Source organism: Drosophila montana, unplaced genomic scaffold (genome assembly GCF_035044405.1).
Source record: "Drosophila montana isolate Dmon_TW-CO22-7 unplaced genomic scaffold, ASM3504440v1 contig_3848_1, whole genome shotgun sequence".
Lineage (NCBI taxonomy): Eukaryota > Metazoa > Arthropoda > Insecta > Diptera > Drosophilidae > Drosophila > Drosophila montana.
The window spans coordinates 3,943,753-3,963,797 of record NW_026998720.1 but is presented as its reverse complement, the minus strand read 5'-3'; the positions used below and the strand labels follow the sequence as shown (position 1 = coordinate 3,963,797).

The window sequence follows — 20,045 nt, the reverse complement described above, 5'->3', positions numbered from 1 at the left end:
AGAAGCACAGCTGCAACGCGTGCGTGTGTGTGTATAGAAGCAAGCTAGAATGTATGAGAATATCTACGAGTCGAGCACACCCGAGTAGAATACACTTTTTTTAAATGTGTTTCACTTTCAATGACCATTCTTTATTATTGCTGCCATTTGGTTAATTCCTTTTATTTTTTATTGTTGTCAGCTCTAGATTGAGGCCAACTTCCAGCGCCTCACATGAACTTTTCCCGATTGAGATAATGGTTGGCTGGCAAAGCATTTTGCTCCAGCTTCACCTGCTCCTCGATGCACTCGACAATGGGGCGCTTTGTATCCACGGCCAACGTGAGGCCGTTGCGCACCGCCACCGAGGAGATGGTGCGCAGATTCTTGGCCAGATCGAGCGCCGCAAAGACACGTATCATGGTGGAGCCCGTGCCACTGGCATAGTCTCCGAATTCACCGCTCTGATAGTCATGGGGCAGCAGGTAATGGAACTGCGGCCAGAAGGATTTCGTGATGAAGAATATGCTATTGGAATCGGTGGGCTTGAAACCCTTGTGTATGCTCCAAATGAAGTGCGCCGAGTTCACCAGATTGCCCACATTCAGCACAATAAGATTCCTCAACCAGAAGCCCACAAACGTAGACACGCCCAGCGTTTCGCCAAAGTACTGGAAAGGCGTGTTCACGGGCAGCAGCACGTTGAGCCCAATATAGAGCAGCACATAGTAGCTGGCGGAGGGGGTAAAAGCACATTCATATCAGTTGGAGTTGGAACCGCCTCGTCCGGCATATGGTTAGCTGGAAGACCTACCGCTTCTGGAACATGACAATGCCATCGCTTTCCATATCGGTCATATCCACAGTCAGCAGCAGCTGTTCCTGCTGCCGCGAGTACTTCAGCAAATTGCCATGGAGCTGGGCATACATGAAGCTCTGTTTGCTGTAATACGGATCCTCGTCCTCCTGGAATTTGGCATGATGCAGTCGATGTGCCTGCACGCGGCTGTAAATGGTGCCCTAAACCAAAGACAATGCATTGAGAAGTCTTTTTAAAGTTATGTTAAGCTAAGCAGGGGTTAAAAACCAAATATCTATAAGCTTAATGGACTATGTTTAGGTATTTTGAAGGTCGTTGCATATTTATGCCCTGAACCCATTGAAAATGGGTAAAAAGGGTATAATGTTTTTGTGCAAAATATGTAACAGGCAGAAGGAAGCAACTCCGACCCCATAAAGCATATATATTCTTGATCAGCATCAATAGCCGAGTCGATCTAGACATATCCGTCTGTCTGTCCGTCCGTCTGTCCGTCCGTCTGACCGTATGTATAAACGCAAGGACATCAAAACCCATAAGAGCTAGAGACTTGAAAAATGCTGTAGGTCCTCCTAGTCCATGCGCAGCACGAGTTTGTTTTCGATATTCGATAACTTGCTCCGTTTCCAAGTAATCGATAAAAATCGATATCGAAATCATGTTTTTTGAGCAATTTTGGTAAATAATATGAGCTAGAGTCACCAAACTTGACATGTAGCTTCTAGAATAGTATATATACATATGTATATCAAATATCTTTAATTTTATAGCTATCACCACCTCCCCGCTACTACCGCATAGATATCTTAAACAAATAAATGAACCAATTTATATTGCCCACCAATATAAGCCACAATTGACTTTTTAAGAACATACAAATATTCTATAAAATTCATCAAGATCGGTTAAGAAACACAGAAGTTATTAAAGAAAACATGTTTTGCTGGCCTCGAGTTTGAGGCAGCAAGTGCAAATTCCAAGAATTTCTGTATACATGTACCCACACACATTCATGCGCGTCTTCTTTTAATTCTATAAACAGCACTGCAATTGTGATTGTATTGTTTTCTGTGCTGATATTTTAATTCGTTTTTTTTTTCTCGGCAAAAAGTGCGGTCTGTTGCGAGTTCGAACCCTACCCGAGGAAACTATATTTTTTTTTAAAATTTATTTGTATTACTAAAGCAAACGAGCACGTAGCGCGAGCTGCTGTTGAAAGAAGAGGGTTCAGGGTATCCCCTAGTTGGGAACTCCTGACTAGAGCCTCTTACTTGTTTAAAATGTAATAAAATTAAATTGTCATAAAAAAAACCTGTCCTCAATTTGTAGGAACCAAATTTTGCGTAGATATTTTGAAAGGCAAAAGTGTGGCTCCTATTAAAAACTAAAATTTTGTGCAAATTATACATAGTATATATTATATATAGATATATATATGTGATATATGCTTTTAATGAGATTTTAATCAAGTATTACGAGCTTGGCACGTTTGTTTTGAAATATATTTAAAGCAAAAAACAATTATATAAATTGTATTATAAAAGTTAAATATTTTACGGTTGTTTTAATAGGGGTTATATTCATATAATATTATATAATTATATTATATAAACATATTTATACCCTGAACCCATTGAAAATTTGTAAAAGGGGTATAATGTTTTTGTGCAAAAGTATGAAACAGGCAGAAGGAAGCATCTCCAACCCCATAAAGTGTATATATTCTAGTCGAGTCGATCTAGCCATGTTCGTGTGTATGAACGCGTTAATATCAGAAGCTACAGTAAGTTTTCGGGCGATCGTTCCTATGGCAGCTATGTGATATAGTACTCGGACTACAAGAAAAAGAAGCAGCTATGCCAGGTTTTATCACGATAGCTTCAAGGATAAGGCTATTTTGCATATGCATAGGCATAATTGGACAGGCTGAAGGACCTGGCTATATCTACTTGGCTATTGATATATCTAAAGAATATATATATTTTATGCGTTCTAAAATGTCCAATTTACACATATCCTGACAAATTCAAATGGCCTCGTAACAATTTAGTTTTCCAATTTTTAAATCAAAATAAAATGAAACATCACGTTTCCCACACTATCATAACCGTTTGGGGTTGTGTTATGTGCTTGGGTTGCTGTCTTGGCTAAACGTGCGCAGAGCAAGCTCTGTTGCAAGCTCTGCCGCAAGCTTTTGCCAGTGACGTCTCCTAGAAGGGGACCGCTAGACTCACCTGACCGGCCAGCGTCTGGCAGAGCATGAGGAATACACGGAGCGGCGCGGTTGCGGTAAATGTGCGATGTGCCCACAAACGATGCACGCCCACCGTCACGCCCAGTATGCCAAGCAGGGTGAGCAGCGCCGCTAATCAAAGAAAAAATCAAAATCGGGCAGGTGTCAAACTCTAATTACGCAAGCAACAACAACAGCTCTTGACTTATTGAACTCACTGAATAATATCGTTGGCCACGAGGCGCTCGTGAATGTTACATAAATGCCATAGGTGCCCAGTATATACACGTGGATATAGAAGAGCACCACTGGCCAATGGGCGTCACGCTTTTTGAACTCCGCCTCTGTGGGGGCATCCTTGCTGCCGTTGACTGCATCTGTTTTTGCGTGTCCTCCCATTTTATAGAGCCTGTGGGTAACTCAACAGCAGACAACCGTCACGGACGCCAGGTGGAATGCTACTAACTCGGACTCCAAGACGGCGGCTATGCTTAAGCCAGGGGGTCCAAGCATGGGGTCCCCGGCGATCACATGCATATGCATGAGACGCGGCTAAATATGCGTCCGCAACGCGTTCTTCATAGCGGGTTTGAATCGTATGCGAAACACTCAAGTCTGGTTTATGCAACAGTTTAATGCCCTTTAATTTTTTTTTTTTGGTAAGTAACAAAAGCAACGACATAGGCGAGTAGTGTACATATGTGGCATGGGAGCCGGTAGGAGGAGGGGCGGGTGGTCATGTTGTGTCTGGATATTAGGTAATTTGGGGGTGGGAGCGGACGCTTATCTTAAACTTAGGATTAACAAAAACACAGGCGATTAACTGCTAATACTATAGCAGCACTGCGATCCCCACAGCACTCAATTCTGCATCTTGGCCAGCTCGGCCAGATCCTCGCACGGCAAATCGCGATCCCCAAAGCCCCAGACCTGATCCTTGTGAGCATACTCATCGCTGAGGAAACGGGTGCCATCGCCACACTTGGCCGCGCGTCGTATAACCATATCCGGGGACACGGATTTGCCTGCAGAGCAATGGAAATAAAGGGTATTAGAGATCAGTTTGAAATGAACTTGTGTACATGAGTTGACTACTCACGACCGCTGGCAATGCCGATGCGAGCACAGAAATCAATAAAAGCCGTGGTCACGTTTAAGGTGTAGTTGCCAAACTCGCCCGTCTTATAGTCCCAGGGAAACACATGATGATAGTTGTGCCAGCCCTCGCCCATGGCCAGAAACGAGACAATGGGCGCCTCCACGGGTGTGATGTTCCTGTGGACATTAAGTAATATTCCTTAATAGAAACCATCTCGAATATGCGCTGGAAGATTATACTCACTTGTCGTAGGGCTTGTTGCCATACATGTGGGCCACGCTGTTGACGAAGAAGGCCACGTTTAGGGTCCAGGTGAAGCGCATATTAAAGTTAATCCAGAAGGACATCCAGAGATCCTCCTGCCAGAAATACCAGGGCACCAGCACGGGCAGCACAATCGAACAGAGTGCAAACAATGGTATATAGTATTTGCGCTGGAACATGACCACCGCATCCGCCTCCAAGTCGGACATATCAATAACCTTGCGCTTCTCAATCACCTTCGGGTGCGGCGTTAGGAATAGCCAGCCTACGTGCGCAAAGAAGAAGCCGCGCTTGGCATTATGTGGATCCGCATCCGTTTCCGAAAACTTGTGATGTATTCTATGATCAAGTGCCCAGGTATAAGCGTCGCGCTACAAGAATGAAACACAAGGATTAGTCTTTTTTTCTATTGGGGGTTACCAAAGCTGCAAACCGGTTTTTAACTGAACCCATTTTGTTCCGGAATTCAAATTTCTATTTTTCCCTAAGAACAGAACCTTGAATTAACCTCAATAAACAGCTACCGAAGCTACAAAGTCCTGGTTCAAACGGAACCATTAACAACCCGGAATTCCACTTTTTATGTTTCCCTAAGGATGGAACCTTAAATTTAGTCCCATCTTAACCTGAAGCATGCCCCATTTATCCTATGTTTCGAGCCAAACAACTTCCGACCCGGAATTCCGATTTTTATTTCAGCGATTAGCATTCAGGTAAGAGATCCAAAACTTAGCCTGAACTAAACCTTTTAATTTATTTAATTTTATAGCTATCACCACCTCCCCGCTACTACCTCATAGCTATAAATCAAGCAAATAAACCAATTTATATTGCCCACTAGTATAAGCCACAATTTAAATGCAACAGACGTTTTGAGAATATACATATATTCTATAGCACAATAAGATCTACTGCAGAAAATTTGATCAAGATCGGTTAAGAAACACTGAAGTTATTAAAGAAAACATGTTTTGGCTGGCCTCGAGTTTGAGGCAGCAAGCGCAAATTGCAAGAATTTCTGTATACATGTACACACACACATTCAAGCGCGTCTTCTTTGAATTCTATCAACAAAATTGCAATTGCGATTGTATTTTTTTCTGTTGTGCTATTTAGTTCGTTAAAGGTTTGGTATAAGACAATACTTAAATATACAACAATGAGGTTTAGAAAAAGAGGAATAAACTAATTTCAATACATTTATAAAAATATATAAATAAAACTACATGAAATTCAAAAAAAAAAATCTTTTTAAAATAAATTTAACAATTCAGACGGAGCAAACCCATGATTCACAGCTATAGGCAACAAGGTTTACAAATTTGAACCATTGACTTTTGTTTCATTTTGCCATGATTTTCACTTACCTGGCCTGCAATAGAGAACATGAAGGCCAACAGAATGCGCAGGAACAGCGACGCAGTGTAGGACTTGTGCGACCAGAGACGATGGGCGCCCGCCGTAATCCCAATGCCGGAAACCCAAATGCAAGCGACAACTGGAATTGGATAGGGAAAATAACAGAGGTTAACGGCAAATCAGTTAAAGAGCATTGTTCATTGGCAAATGGTTGGGAATTTGCTGACTCTGGCACGCTTGATTTGCCCTCAATTCGATGATACAATGACATCGTGCTATATATAGTATCCCCCTCGCATAGCTCTGGCTATTTCTATTGGCATGCGTCAGAGCAGCTGCTATGCCACCTATTTGCTCTGCTCTATGGAAATCGCGTCGATCACCGTTCCAAACTCATGGGTGCCAATTGAAGCGTTCGTTAACTTTAATTACGCCTGGTCAAAGTGCACATCACTTGCTGCTCTAATTGATGTAAGTATCGAGAGTAAATCTGAACAAAAACACTATTTTAATGGAATCTATTTTATATAAAATACTACAATACTAGATCTACGAAAAGCTGTTACAATATTAATACCAAGTAAATCTTTGTCAAGAACATAGTTTTGGCAAATCTCTAATCCCATAAATGATCCCATATGATAAGATATACAACGATACATATATCATATCATGTATACATATATATCTGTCTGTTTCTAGCTTACATTTTTTTGCACATTGTTTATATATCGAAGCCGGCCTTATCTGACCGCTATATCATGCAGCTGTCATGGGAACTATCAATCTTTCGGGCTTTAAGCTATCTGAGGAACTTTAAAACTAATTAAAAATTAAAATAATAATAAAATACTAATATAATAATGTGGACATCATAAAAATAAATACTTGTTTTAAAGTCTAAAGAATCTTAACTTAAAGGACAATGCCAATTTTCTGTCAAAGAATAATAGTATTAATTAGTTTCGATAGAATATAAATATTGTTCTTTTATTTGTTTATTAATTTTTTTTATCTATATTTATATTATATATATTATTTATATTTTTATTAAATTATTAAAATTTGAGCCCCATTTCTGTTTGGAGTACATCAAATCTCCCTGGAAAAAACATTTTCAGACCAGTTGAAATAACAGCTTTAAAATGCTTATATTTAGTATGAATACCTTAAAAACGGCTTGAAAAGATTTTTTAGTGGAAATACTTAATGTGCAACTATTATTATTATACCCTTGCAGAGGGTATTATAATTTTGTCGTGAAATGTGTAACGCATAGAAGGAGACATCTCCGACCCCATAAAGTATATATATTCTTGATCAGTATCAACAGCCGAGTTGATATAGCCATTTCCGTCTGTCCGTCTGTCTGTTTCTATGCGAACTAGTCTCTCAGTTTTAAAGCTATCTTTATGAAACTTTGCAGAATTCCCTCTTTCTGTTGCACGCAGTTTATATGTCAAAACCAGCTGGATCGGACAACTATATCATATAGCTGCCATAGGAACGATCGGTCGAAAAGTAGGTTCTTGTATGAAAAACATTTTTGTTTATAAAGTTATCTTTACTACACTTGGTATTTATTAGTTTTACTACGTTCCCCATATATATGCAAAATTCTATTAAGATCGGTCAACTATATCATATAGCTGCCATAGGAACGATCGGTCGAAAATTAGGTTTTTGTATGGAAAATTTTTACGTGTTTCAAGATAACTTGACCAAACTCTGTATTTATTAGTTTTACTACGCTCCCCATATATATGCAAAATCCTATTAAGATCGGACAACTATATCATATAGCTGCCATAGGAACGATCGGTCGAAAATTATGCTGTTGTATGGAATTTTTTTTGTTTTTCAAGATATCTTGACCAAGCTCGGCATTTATTAGTTTTACTATGCTCCCTCCACTTATGCAAAATCTTATTCACATCGGGCTACTATATCATATAGCTGCCATAGGAACGATCGGTCGAAAATTAAGTTGTTGTATGGAAACCTGTTTTGTTTTTTATGATATCTTAACCATACTCGGCAATAACTATTTTCCCTGTGCTTCTTAGATACGGGCAAAGCACTATGAGCCTTTTGAAAAGGTTTGGTCTGCAAGGGTATTAAATCTTCGGTGTGCCGAAGATAGCACTTCTTTCTCGTTTTTATTTTACAGATGATTAATATTGTTTTCGTTTACTCAGTTAAGTAGATTTAAGATTCTTTAACACTAAGAGCAAACGAACTTTTCTTTAGATTCAATTATAATATTATCATTATTTAATTTTGCATATTATTGCTTATTATTTTTATTATTATTATGCATCACAAATATTGTTTTTGTAAATATTTGTATTATATTTATTATTTTATATTATTGTTTTATTCATTTATTTAATATTTATACATGCATTCTATTAATAATATATTATATTATATTTATATTATATTTCAGGCCTGTTTCTGTTCTGACTAAATCTGACTAATTTGGCTGAAAATAAATAAACATTATCAGTCTTTCCTATTAAAATAACGGCTTTAAAACATTTTGTTTAGCAAATCTATTCAATTCTCAACTATTATTATATTTATACAACAAATAATTAATATTTTAATTTATTTAAGTTAAGATTCTTAGGCTTTTAAAGCAAACAAATTTTTCCTTCTCTCGTTTAAATTATTTAAACTTTTTATTATTATTTTATAATTATATTAATAAAAAGTATTATTTATTTTAATAAATATTTAATTATAATAATATTAATATTTAATTAAAAAAAAAATATTAATTTAATTAAAATAAAAAAAATTTAAAAATAAAAATTATTTAAGCTAATGGAAAAAGTCCTTTGCTTTCAGGCTTAAAAATCATAACTATGGTTATTATTAATATTCTAATAATTGTTAGTATGAGTTACGATAATAATTATTAATTACGATGTATTATAAATGTTGCATATATATCTACTGTAAATCTTTTTATAAGTATTTTATTATTTGCACAACTGGCCTGTTTCGCTTCTAACGAATTTGATTTTCCAAAAAATGTAAAAAAATAAGTTGTCAGCCTTTCCAGTCAAAGCACTTTTTTTTAGCTTATCAGCTTCAAGTATATTAGACCATAAAAAAAAGAGTTGGAAAAGATTGGCAATGCAACTTGGGGCTATAAATAGTTATAGCTCGGATTCAGATAGATTGTGCGTGGCTGGCGATAAGAAGTTAATCATATTTGCAATTACTTTTAGAACAAAGGGAGGTTTCATTTAAAAGCTCTGACGTGGCATTCCATAATTTAAAGGCTATAAGAAGCGAGCCGGTTGCTAAGCCGTTAAGTAAATATGTTTTGAATAAAAAAATAGTTAAAATACAATAAGCATATTGTTCCAAGCAATTAGACCGACTCCAGGGAACAATTCATTGGCTCACATACGTTAATTGCAGGTCAGCTACCCACTCGACAATAAATAGAGGGTATATACGTATTTATATTTACCAAATGATTATTCGATACGTACCCCATAGGAATGTGTAGAACTTGGCGTAGCAGAGCAGGTAGAGGCCATAGAGAGCGCCGACGTGCAAAAACGTTTGAGCGCCAAGATCGGGCCATCTGATCTGCGGATTATAGACCACCTCCTCGTCGGCGGGCTTCTGCTGCTGTTCCGCGACGAGCTGCTTGGTCTTTGCCTCGTTCTCCCTATAGACGGCATTCTCCTCGTTAAAACCTAAATTATCCTCCAGTTCGGCGGTTGGCTCTTTGGTCTGCTTAGCATCTGCGGCTTGGACTCGTCTGTTTTTGAGCTGATTATCCCCAGTGCTGGCCCTGCTGCACACCTCACCAAGGTGACAGGAGCCGCCGTTGCTCTGCCCGGCAACGGAATCGCTGCCAGCCTTTGGGGGCGTCGGCGTGGATAGGCACATTGTGTTCGCGTGTTTGGTATCGAGTGTTCCTCTCGGTGGTCTGTCGTCTGTAAGTGGAGTTAGCGACATGGATGAATAACTGACTCGCCATAGACTTGCTAATTGAACTCTGGTGGGGCCATCATTCAATAGCCTATTGATTGGAATTGGGAATTATGTGATTGGGTGTGAATATTTTTGTTGGTTGTCTCTCTCACATGCTCACTGCCTACTGCTGCTGCTTATAACTCAGATTCAAGCATGTTTTCTATTGCCATTTATCTGGCCTGTTGTTGGCCTCAAGTTTACACTTTTTATTAACAGTATTCTCAACTTGGCTCTTTCGATTTCTCTCGTTTGTTGTCTTATCTAAAGAGGGCTAAGCAAACCGTTTTTAACTTATCTTTTTATTAAGTGTCCTCTTGTTACAATAAAACAATTTCTCTGGCATCGATAATATCATGAGTGTAAAAAGCTGCGGCAGATGCCCTTACAATAATCGAGTCGAGTCGGAGGAATTATATTATAGAATATTTAGTAATATTTATATTTAATGTCCCATATTACCATATTATTGAATAGCTTTTGCCATCTGTATACGAAACATATATATAAAATATATATGTACATATAAAAGCTTGTGGCTCTACCCTTCATCTTTAATTTAATTAGCTTGTTTGTAAACTAAATATCTATCTACAAAAAAAAGTTTCTCTCTTGCCTCAAATCTATACTATCTTCACATGACTTTGGTCTCTCTGGCCTCAAATCTATACTATCTTTGCATTAGTTTGGCATCTGTAAGATTTGGTCCACCCAAATATGGTATTCAGCCTCCCTAAAGGTTATATTATAAACTCTTCTATATCCGAAGCACATTTTCATGCACACATAAAAACCTTGAATCAACAAAACATTCCTTGCGAAACACCTTTATGCAGGGTATCCGTTAACTTGGCACAATCTCAACTGCAAAATTCTTGATTATTTTCGTATCTTTAGACTCGGCATGTTGATTAAAAACGAACATGTCATAATACTATGACATAACGCCCTATACAAATAAATGAGACAAGTAATAAAAAATGATTTGGTTAAAACTGCACGACTAGTGGCTACCCTGTGTTAGACATATGCAAACAGAAAATCAGAAGTAAAGAAAATGCAAAAATGAAGCTGGGCTGTTCTTCGTGTTTTTTTTTACTATGAACAATAAATGCTTTAAAAACTTTTGTGGTTACTGTTCGATTATTTAATTGATTTTTTTCCTTATGGAAACATTCAGTGGTACCTATGTAGACTTATGATTCAGGCACAAAACAAATATAATATTAGATAATTGTTATGAGGATTATTGGGCAGGTTTTATTGACTGTAAATGATGTACAAAAATTTCGTGTTATATAACGAATCTGTGGATCTCTAAGATTGTATACACTGTAACTATTGAAAATTGCTAAAATAGGGTATAATGGCTTTGTGCAAATGTATGTAACACCACATCTCATAAAGTATATAAATTCTTGATTAGAACAACTAGCGGAGTCGAGTTAGCCCTGTATGAACGCGTCGATCTGGGAAACTTTCAAAACTAGAGACTTGAAATTTTAAATAAATATTCTCCTAAGCCTTGCGCAAAATGGGCTATTCAATTTTTTGCCGATATGTCGTCCCATTTTCAAAGTATCGATAAAAAAGGGTATAATGTTTTTGTATGCATGCTTGTGAAGGTCAGAAGTTAACAACGTAGAGTAGATATAATCTTTATAGTGAAGAGGAGCTGAATCGAACTCGCAAACTACAAAATATAGATACTTTAAATTTTACATACATCTTATACCATGTCATGCGCAAAACGAGCAAATCTTTTTTTTTGTCGATATCAATTTTTAAAATATCGATAAAAATCGATTTTCAGACGTGGGTTTTTAGGCATATCTCCAGAACTATAAGAGCTATTTACTTCAAATTTGGTATTTAGGCTCTCGTTAGTATGTAGTTTCTCGTATAGTATACACCTTTTGGATAACTTCACCTGTTCCCGATAAAATTAAAAGGAAAACTCATTTTTAAAGCTACAGTTTTGTGATTTGGTTAGCTTGCAAATTTGGGCGACCTGTTTATGCCCTTAAAATTTCATGAAGATTTGACTGGAAACATGTGAGTTATTCAACATTCAATGTCAAAAACTATGACGCAGGCGGAAAAAACAGCGGACAAGAGAAGAAGAATTTAAAGCGTGGTCCCTAAAACCTATATATTATATTTTCTGAGGGGTATAGGGTAGTTTGTAGTCGCGCACACTTGCTTAAAGGGTTTTGTGTGTCGTTTGGTTGTTGTCTTCTCTTGTGGTGCGAACATGGTATTTGCGATTGTCTACAAACGCTTGAAGATCGTCAGATAATGATCATCAAATACCAGATATATGCTTTAAGAACATATGCTAAGAACTTATATGAGGTGTTGGTAAGGGTTGATTAGCCAGTTATAGAAGAAAATATACCCATATTAGATATATCTTAAGATATGTATTCTTGTTAACAATGCGAACTTATGCTCGGTACATTCTTATCCCTTTCGCTTTCCGTTTTATATTTAATTAAATATATAGTATACGGATTTAAGCGAAATATAGTAAAATTGTCTGCTTATCTGAGATTTTTTTTGTAGTGAATCTTTTAGATAGGCATGCCGCCTTTTGCGTGTTACCAATATTTCTCAGACAAATTTCCAATAATAAAAAACTCAGATTGCGGACTATGTATTATTTTCGTAAAAATATAAATCGGTTAACACTACCAGAAACTTAGCAAGAAAAAAGAAGAAAACGCCTTGGATTTGGTCTAAAATAAATGCATTGTCATTGCAAGTGAAGTATTTTTATTTTGGCAGCTATAAAAAAGCTTATCAGTTGCCAGGAAGCAAAACAAATTGCCAGACAATTTCTAATCATGGCAAAAGCCGTATATGGCCCCTTGTTATAGGCGCTGAACACCTGTCGCAATCCCAACAGGTGCACACCTCCAACGCAATGACCCAACATCAGGAGAAGTTCATTCAGAATTTGTGGCCAATTGATAAGCGATGGGTGATATATGGGTTTAATAGCATTGAGCAATTTGTGAGGTGACTCAACCTGAAGACCACCAACAGGTGTTAGATGACTAATTCACAATCTTGGGTTATGCAAGTGCGTAGTTCGTAATCGAATTGGGCCATTTCTTTGGCCACAATTGAAGAAGAGGAAGCCTAATAAATTCTGAACTTGAGGGGGGTTTGTTAGATGTTTGTCAATTAACTATTGGTTACGGTCCTGTAGCTGATAAGATTAGATATGGCGCACATCTGCCCACTTAAAGCGCATATCTTGTACATATATCTTTGCATACATTATTTTTCCGGCATTGCTCATACGCAGTAAATGTCCATTGGCGTCTTCATGGCGGGCGACACGCCCCGTTTCGCATTTGCCTTTTAATAAAAATAAAAATGTAGCACATTAGAAGCTAACCGAAAGCATACTCCAGGCACGCTAATTTGATAAGGCAAGAGAAGTACAAGAGAAAGACGAAGATTTAATACGCTTCCAGACATTTGCCTAACGCGTAAAGTAGCTAAACGGTGAGTTTAATGAGAATATCTTGAGAGCAGAATATTTAACCATACCAAACTAATTTTTCGACCGAGGCTTCCTGGTGAAGATACATGGATAAGCAAAAGGTTTTCCTTTTCAAGAATATGTATGTATATACTTTATGGATTTGGAGATGTCGTCTTCTATGCGTCACACATTTAATGACAACATTCTAATACCCTCTACAAGGGCATAAAAAAAGTAACAATAAAAGAATACCGAGTGCCAAGAACTGGAGCTTTTATTGGCAATCAAATAAATTGGAAACTGTGTGTGTGCCTGTGTGTCTGTGTGTGTCTGTGTTTGTGTATGTGTGTGTGTGTGTGTGTGTGCGTGTGTGTGTGCGTGTGTGTGTGCGTGTGTGTGTGCGTGTGGGTTAAAGGGTATTGAAACGTGGCTCAAAACTAGGCGAAGTGCACGCTTAAGGAGCGTGTCGCCCAATTTGATCAACATTCCTATTGGGCCAACACACGCGACTCGTCTATGCCAAACGAGGCCAAAGTCCAGCTGGGAGCATACATAAATTATATTTGATATACAAATTTCATTGTGCCACAACTTAAGCCAGCACCAAGCCGATGGCAACGGCCAGTTCCATAACGCTTAATAATAAATAATAATAAACAATTAAAGAGGCCAGCGCCAAACCATCAGCGCCATTGACATACGTCTCCGAGCGAGTGCACAAGACTTGCCAATTGCCTGACGACGTGCACGTCCCTATCAAAGAACTATAAACAAAACCAATATAAACAGCAACAGCAGCAACAACAAGAAATAGCAAAGAGCACATATAATTTTAATCCCCATATGTACACACAACCTGACATTTTCGGCCAATTTCCATTAACAAATTTATTGGAAATTTTTCGCGCTGCTTATCGAGAGCCCAAAAAAGAACGAACAAAAATTTGCCTAAGTACGTAAATTATTTTTTAATTGCTGTAAATTATTTCTTTTTTCCCTGCTTTGCCAGGGGAACTACTCCTGTGTACTATAAATTAGTTTTATATGACTAAGATCTCCGCTAGTTATAGTAATTAAAACAGTAATTAACATGCTCTACATTTTTATAAATGTGTACAAAAATCATTTTAGATCCCTAGAGAGAACACCACAATTATACCTCTAGCCGCATTAATTGGTGAACAATTTGTTTACCCTGTTAGAGAGTAGTACAGTTTTGTCATAAAATGAGTAACGCATAGATAGAGACATCTGCGACCCCATAAACTTTATATACTCAAGATCAACATCAACCGCCCAGTGTATATAGCCAAGTCCGTCTGTCCGTCTGTCTGTTTCTATGCAAACTAGTCTCTCAATTGTAAAGCCTTCGTCAATCAACTTTGTATATGGTCGTTTTCTGTTCGAGGCAGTACATATGTATGTTGGAACCGACCGGATCTGAACAATGTTCATATAGGTGCCATAGGGACCATCAGTCGAAAAGTGGGTTCTTGTAAGGAAAACTTTTTTTGTTTATGAAGATATCTTGACCAACCTCGGGATTTATTAGGTTCACTATGCTGCTCATATACATATATCTCATCCGCCTCATAAAATATGAGCAATCGGTCGAAAATTAAGCTTTAGATCAACTATATCTCTACATATAAATCTGTTTGTCCTGACTGACTGACTGACTGACTGACTGACTGACTGACTGACTGACTGACTGACTGACTGACTGACTGACTGACTGACTGACTGACTGACTGACTGACTGACTGACTGACTGACTGACTGACGACTGACTGACTGACTGATTGGTGATCAACGCACAGCCCAAACCGTAAGAGCTAGGAAGCTGAAATTTTCACTGTAGTTACCTTATGTGATGTAGGTGCACGTTAAGACGGGGTTTCGGGAAATTCCACTCGCAAGTGTGGAAAAATCGCGAAAAACGTTTGTATGTAACTTTTTTGTTTACCATCCGATCGGCCCCAAACTTATTTTCAAAGATCTTTGTTCAAATTCATTTGAGGGGTGTTTCGCACTTTTCGGAAAACCCATTCCTCCTTGGTGGAAATGCAGGTCAAAGATTAGGTGGGTGACGTTACGCGCTCAAATTCATTTCCAGTGATCTATATGAAAAATCATTTGAGACGTGTTTCTCACTTTTCGCAGAATTCAAACTTCTTCGGGGGGAATGCGATTTAAAGATTTTTTGGGCGGCGTTTTAAGTTGTGTCCGATTTGCTTCAAACTTATTTTTAAAGCTCTTCATAAGAACTTAATAAGTACGTATTTCAGCGATTTGGAAAATTCCACCCGCAACAGTGGTAAATTGGCGGAAAAAGGTTGTATGAAAGTTATTTGTTTATCATCCGATCGGCCCCAAATTCATATTTAAAGATCTATGTTTAAATTCATTTAAGGGGTGTTTCGCACTTTTTGAAAAATCTATTCCTCCTTGGTGGAAATGGAGGTCAAAGATTTGGTGGGTGACGTTTCGCACTCAAATTCATTTCCAGAGATCTATTAGAAAAATCATTTGAGACGAGTTTCACACTTTTCGCAGAATTCAAACTTCTTCGTGGGAAATTCGATTTAAAGATATTTTGTGCGAAGTTTTAAGTTGTGTCCGATTTGCTTCAATCTTATTTTCAAAGCTCTCAATAAGAACTTAATGAATACGTATTTCGACGATTTGGAAAATTCCACCCGCAACAGTGGTAAATTGGCGGAAAACGGTTGTATGAAAGTTTTTCAAATTCAAATTTCAAATTTATTTCCAAAGATCTATAAGAAACATCATTAGAGACGTGTTTCACATTTCTCGCAAAATCTAAACTCCTTCGGTGGAAAATGCATTTTTAAGATTTTTTTGGTGAATTTTAAGAGTTTTCCGATTTGCATAAAAGTTGTTTGATTCCCGTCCGATCAGTTTTAAAATCATTTTCAGAGCTTTTTTGATTTTATAACATACGTGCCACGGGCAAGGCCGGGTTATACCCGCTAGTATAATATATAGCAAAAACCGGTTGATTAATGATAAGTGAATTGCAAAAATATTCTACATCAAAATCTTTAAGATCGACCTTCACAATTCCCCTACATATGTTAGGCCAGAGTAGGGTATTTAATTTTCGGCAATGGCCGTTCTTTTTAGCTTTTAAAATTTAAATTTGTTTTTAATTTAAAGCTTCACAAAATAAATGTCAAATAAAAATGCTGTACCAAACCGAGCTTCACAATTCTCCTCAGTTGTCTGTAGAATCTGTATTTAAGAGTATTGTTAAATTATATCAAAAAATTTTATGCAAATATAGTACATATTTAGAAATTAAATATACTCCCAGTTATTTAAAGAAATTCATACATATATATCTATATATATATAATATATTTATAATTATATTTATATCAAATATATTATGCAGGCAGCAATAAATCGCTTTAGATTTTGCTGAAATCGTTTCATTTATTTGAAGTGTGTGGACGTTAAAAACGATCGACTGCTGCTTGGAATCGGATATAGAGGTTCATTAGTTATGCTGGTACCCGTATTAGCTTAGTATAAGCCCTAAGTGCCGTCCACTAACACCATAAACAACGCAGCTTTAATCGGTAATTGCAACTAGTTGCACAGCTACTAAAAAAATAAGGCAAAAAAACGAAAAAGTAGGATATATCGGCACGCCGAAGATTTAATACCCTTGTATACATTTCCATTTTGCAGATATATGAGAATCGAGAATATCGTAAATGCTGAATTTAATGAAAATGTCTTGGAAAACAGAATATTGGCCATGTCTACAATTCAACCGATTTTTCCTATAAGAGTTATATGATATAGTGTTCCGATCCGGCCTGTTCAGACATTTGAACTGTCTGCAAGAGCAAGACGGACCTATGCAAATTTTCGAGAGGATAGCTGAGAGACTGGTTTGCATAGAAACAGAAAGACTTCTCCTTGATCTCCTTCTATGCGTTACATATTTCAAAAGTTTAATACCCTCAACAAGGGTATAAAAGTTGTTTAATTACTGCGCCACTTACATTTTTTTCTATTGCAATAAAAAACACAGCTAACTGCATGTGATAAACACAAAAGTTAAGCTAATTAAAGTTCTCACAAACTAATGAGATAATAACAGCTAATTTCGCTTAGTGTATACACATAAACTGGCACTTATTGGATGTATATGAAACTGAATTGGCATTCAATTTATTTTCATTAACTTTATATTTTCATTTGTTGTTGACAGCAAATTCAAGAAGCCATAGAAAACTTGTCACTGCCACAGCACAATAAATGAAAATAAATAAATTTAAGAAAATTGATCAACTTGAGAATCTCAACTCAAATTATGCAGCTTGATAAATATTTACAAAAATATACTTACAAGTGGAAAGATATACTCTATTCAAAACAGAGTTATTAACCTAAATGGATATCTTCGAAGCTTTAATACCTTACGAATAAATTTTGATTTACTGTGCTTATTAATTTTTAGTCTGAACAAACGAACTGATTTGAACAGAATTTTAACAAGATTATTATGATTTTCTTATGACATTTCAAACTGAATTCATTTAGAAACCCTATACCACACATACTCTGTTTTTTATATTTTTATCAAAGAATATTGCTTAAACATTATTATAAACTTTTAACTTTTAAAAAGCACGGACTCCAATGGCTTTGGATGAGGTAAATATCATAATCTAGACAAAGGTTTGAGTCCGGAATCGCTTTGTAAGCAACGAAAGAACGTCCGAGAGACCGTCTGAAAGACCGGTTCCTACGTTTCCTTAAGAGAATACACAACAATTATCTGCTGAATAAAACTATGCCCTTTTCTCACAGAGCATTTTACACTAAACACAAAAGAAATACCTTAGACCATCAACAATTTAATTAGAAATAAGCACATTAAGGACAACAAACATAAATACGTAGTTTGTTCTGGACGCGTAATTGACACTTGTTGAAGGTGTGGGGAAGGAAGGAGGCAAGGGGGGGGGCTTTCAAACGAAAGAGCAGGCAAATTGAATAACAAGTCCCCTTGGCATCGTTGCCGTTATAATTGAATTGGAATTTCATTCCAGCCGGCTTCCTGTTGGCACACAACATGCCCATATGTTAAGTGGAATATATTTTATAATACTCAAGAAATTTGCTTATAATGGAATATTTTCTTTCTAACTTTTGCTGAGTGTCACAGTCGAACAAATTGTCGAATTTTGAAAAATTCGCTGACGTCAACCGACCGAACGTTTTGCATTTCTCTTAAAATGTAAATGAAAATTTTTTTCGAATTTTTTTCGTGTTTTGTATTTTGTGTGGTTGGCATATGGTTTATGGGTTTGTAAATTACTTTGTTAATATGCAATAATAGGTTGCCTGAACGCACTTGGCTTTTTTGATGGCGACGCGGTTTATCGCATGGGAGATTTCGTGTTTGAATTTATTTGGAACTAATGGTAACTTATAGTTTTTGTTATCGCAGCGCGTCTATTGCGTTCTGCTGTTCACCAACCGAACGAACTCAAATGACTAACAGCCAATGCTCAACTGGCCGACATTTACATCCACATCCAAGAGCTGACGGCGCCGGCGACGTCGACGTCGCACTGGAGCATGGAGCATGGGAGCAGGGATATGAGGGAGCGGGGAGCGTTTGCCGCTTCTCGCATTCAATTTTTATTATTTTATTATTATTTCACTTTTATTTCGTTGCCTGTTGGGCTGCCATTGTTGTTTTTGTTGTCTCTAACGCTATTATCTACCCATTTTACTCTCCTACTGCTGTTTACTATTCTCTGTTGTGCTCACACATTCCGTAAACATTACAAAAACAAAATAGAAGAAATAAAAACTTGCTTGGTGGCGCGCGCTAAGCAAATTGTAGTTCAAAGTCAATGCCTCTCGCTCTCTCTCTTGCGCTCTCTCGCCCTGATTTAGTAGGCGTTGGCGACGAGCGCTCATATGCTAGGGGTGAGCAACAGCGGTACCCTAAAACCGGCATTTCGTCATCGCGCGCCGTTCAAAGCACTTTAATATCGGTAACCGCATCACAGTTGGCTTCGTATGTTGAACGTTAACCCAGTTTGTTGTTTGGCTCTAAGCACGCTTGTTGCTTTCCCATGCCAACCAGCCTATCGCTTCCTCTCCCTACGTCGACCTCTCTTAATCTTCCTCTCCTCTCTTTATTTGTTTGTTGCCTGGTCCGTTTGATTATCGCATTCGTATTGAAAACTCTCTTGCGTCTGGGCAGTCTTTAAGTATGTCTGGGCCTTAGGTTTCTCATGGCTGTAGGTGGAGTGAATGAATAACGGTAGGCGGGGAGACTAGAAACACATGCGTAGCGCGTGGTTATCGTCTGTGTTGGTTTTTTAAATTTTGTTCTTTCGTGTCAAACCGAAAGAGTGCGGCACAACAACAACGCCAAAAGCTCATAAAACAGAAGCAAAGCGTTGGCGTTTATCGCTGCCGAGCATTATATACAATTTCTCTAAATGCTGATAACCTCCCCGTGGCAAATATTTGTGAGTACATGCCGAATATTTGCACATACATATTTCTGCTCTAATATTCCACACAAAATCCACAGTTAGCTATACAAAAACTAGCATATACACACAAATAAATACATATGTTCATATGTATGTATATGTATGATCACATATTACTCCGCCCATATTTCCGTGTTTTCTAACCCCGAAATTCATAATGTGAAAACAAAAAGCAAAAACAAAACGATGATGTGAATTTATCTAAAAAGCTGCCACAACGCTGTGGACCGGTTTGGTCT

The 20,045-nt window shown here is 37.4% G+C and overlaps 2 protein-coding genes across 4 annotated transcripts; both read right to left on the bottom strand.

Annotated features, from left to right (window-relative positions):
- Positions 1-195: 195 nt before the first annotated feature.
- On the bottom strand, positions 196-3,487 carry LOC135438783 (acyl-CoA Delta-9 desaturase). Its single transcript, XM_064697270.1, has 4 exons — positions 3,251-3,487; positions 3,034-3,164; positions 794-999; positions 196-711 (listed from the first exon to the last, which is right to left on the bottom strand). The coding sequence occupies exons 1-4, from the start codon at positions 3,429-3,431 to the stop codon at positions 210-212; spliced, it is 1,020 nt and encodes a 339-aa protein (XP_064553340.1). The 5' UTR covers positions 3,432-3,487; the 3' UTR covers positions 196-209.
- A 159-nt stretch (positions 3,488-3,646) lies between these two features.
- On the bottom strand, positions 3,647-18,796 carry LOC135438782 (acyl-CoA desaturase). Of its 3 annotated transcripts, XM_064697269.1 has the most exons (7): positions 18,609-18,745; positions 17,634-17,650; positions 9,264-9,716; positions 5,763-5,893; positions 4,375-4,766; positions 4,132-4,307; positions 3,647-4,057 (listed from the first exon to the last, which is right to left on the bottom strand). In XM_064697269.1, exons 3-7 carry the CDS (start codon positions 9,667-9,669, stop codon positions 3,894-3,896), a joined length of 1,269 nt encoding a protein of 422 aa, XP_064553339.1. In that variant the 5' UTR covers positions 9,670-9,716; positions 17,634-17,650; positions 18,609-18,745; the 3' UTR covers positions 3,647-3,893. The 3 variants fall into 3 exon arrangements, with proteins under 3 accessions (XP_064553339.1, XP_064553338.1, XP_064553337.1); XM_064697268.1 differs by lacking the exon at positions 17,634-17,650 and having other exon boundaries at positions 18,645-18,796; XM_064697267.1 differs by lacking the exons at positions 17,634-17,650; positions 18,609-18,745 and having other exon boundaries at positions 9,264-9,843.
- Positions 18,797-20,045: the final 1,249 nt, after the last annotated feature.

Excerpts from the sequence above, each read along its gene's own strand:
- LOC135438783 (XM_064697270.1), bottom strand. The coding sequence starts at position 3,431 with ATGGGAGGACACGCAAAAACAGATGCAGTCAACGGCAGCAAGGATGCC. Across the intron at positions 1,000-3,033 it reads GCCAGACGCTGGCCGGTCAG|GGCACCATTTACAGCCGCGT; the intron begins GTGAGTCTAGCG and ends TCTTTGGTTTAG. Across the intron at positions 712-793 it reads ATTGTCATGTTCCAGAAGCG|CTACTATGTGCTGCTCTATA; the intron begins GTAGGTCTTCCA and ends CCCCTCCGCCAG.
- LOC135438782 (XM_064697267.1), bottom strand. The coding sequence starts at position 9,738 with ATGTCGCTAACTCCACTTACAGACGACAGACCACCGAGAGGAACACTC. Across the intron at positions 5,894-9,263 it reads GTTCTACACATTCCTATGGG|TTGTCGCTTGCATTTGGGTT; the intron begins GTACGTATCGAA and ends ATCCAATTCCAG. Across the intron at positions 4,767-5,762 it reads TGTTCTCTATTGCAGGCCAG|CGCGACGCTTATACCTGGGC; the intron begins GTAAGTGAAAAT and ends TCATTCTTGTAG.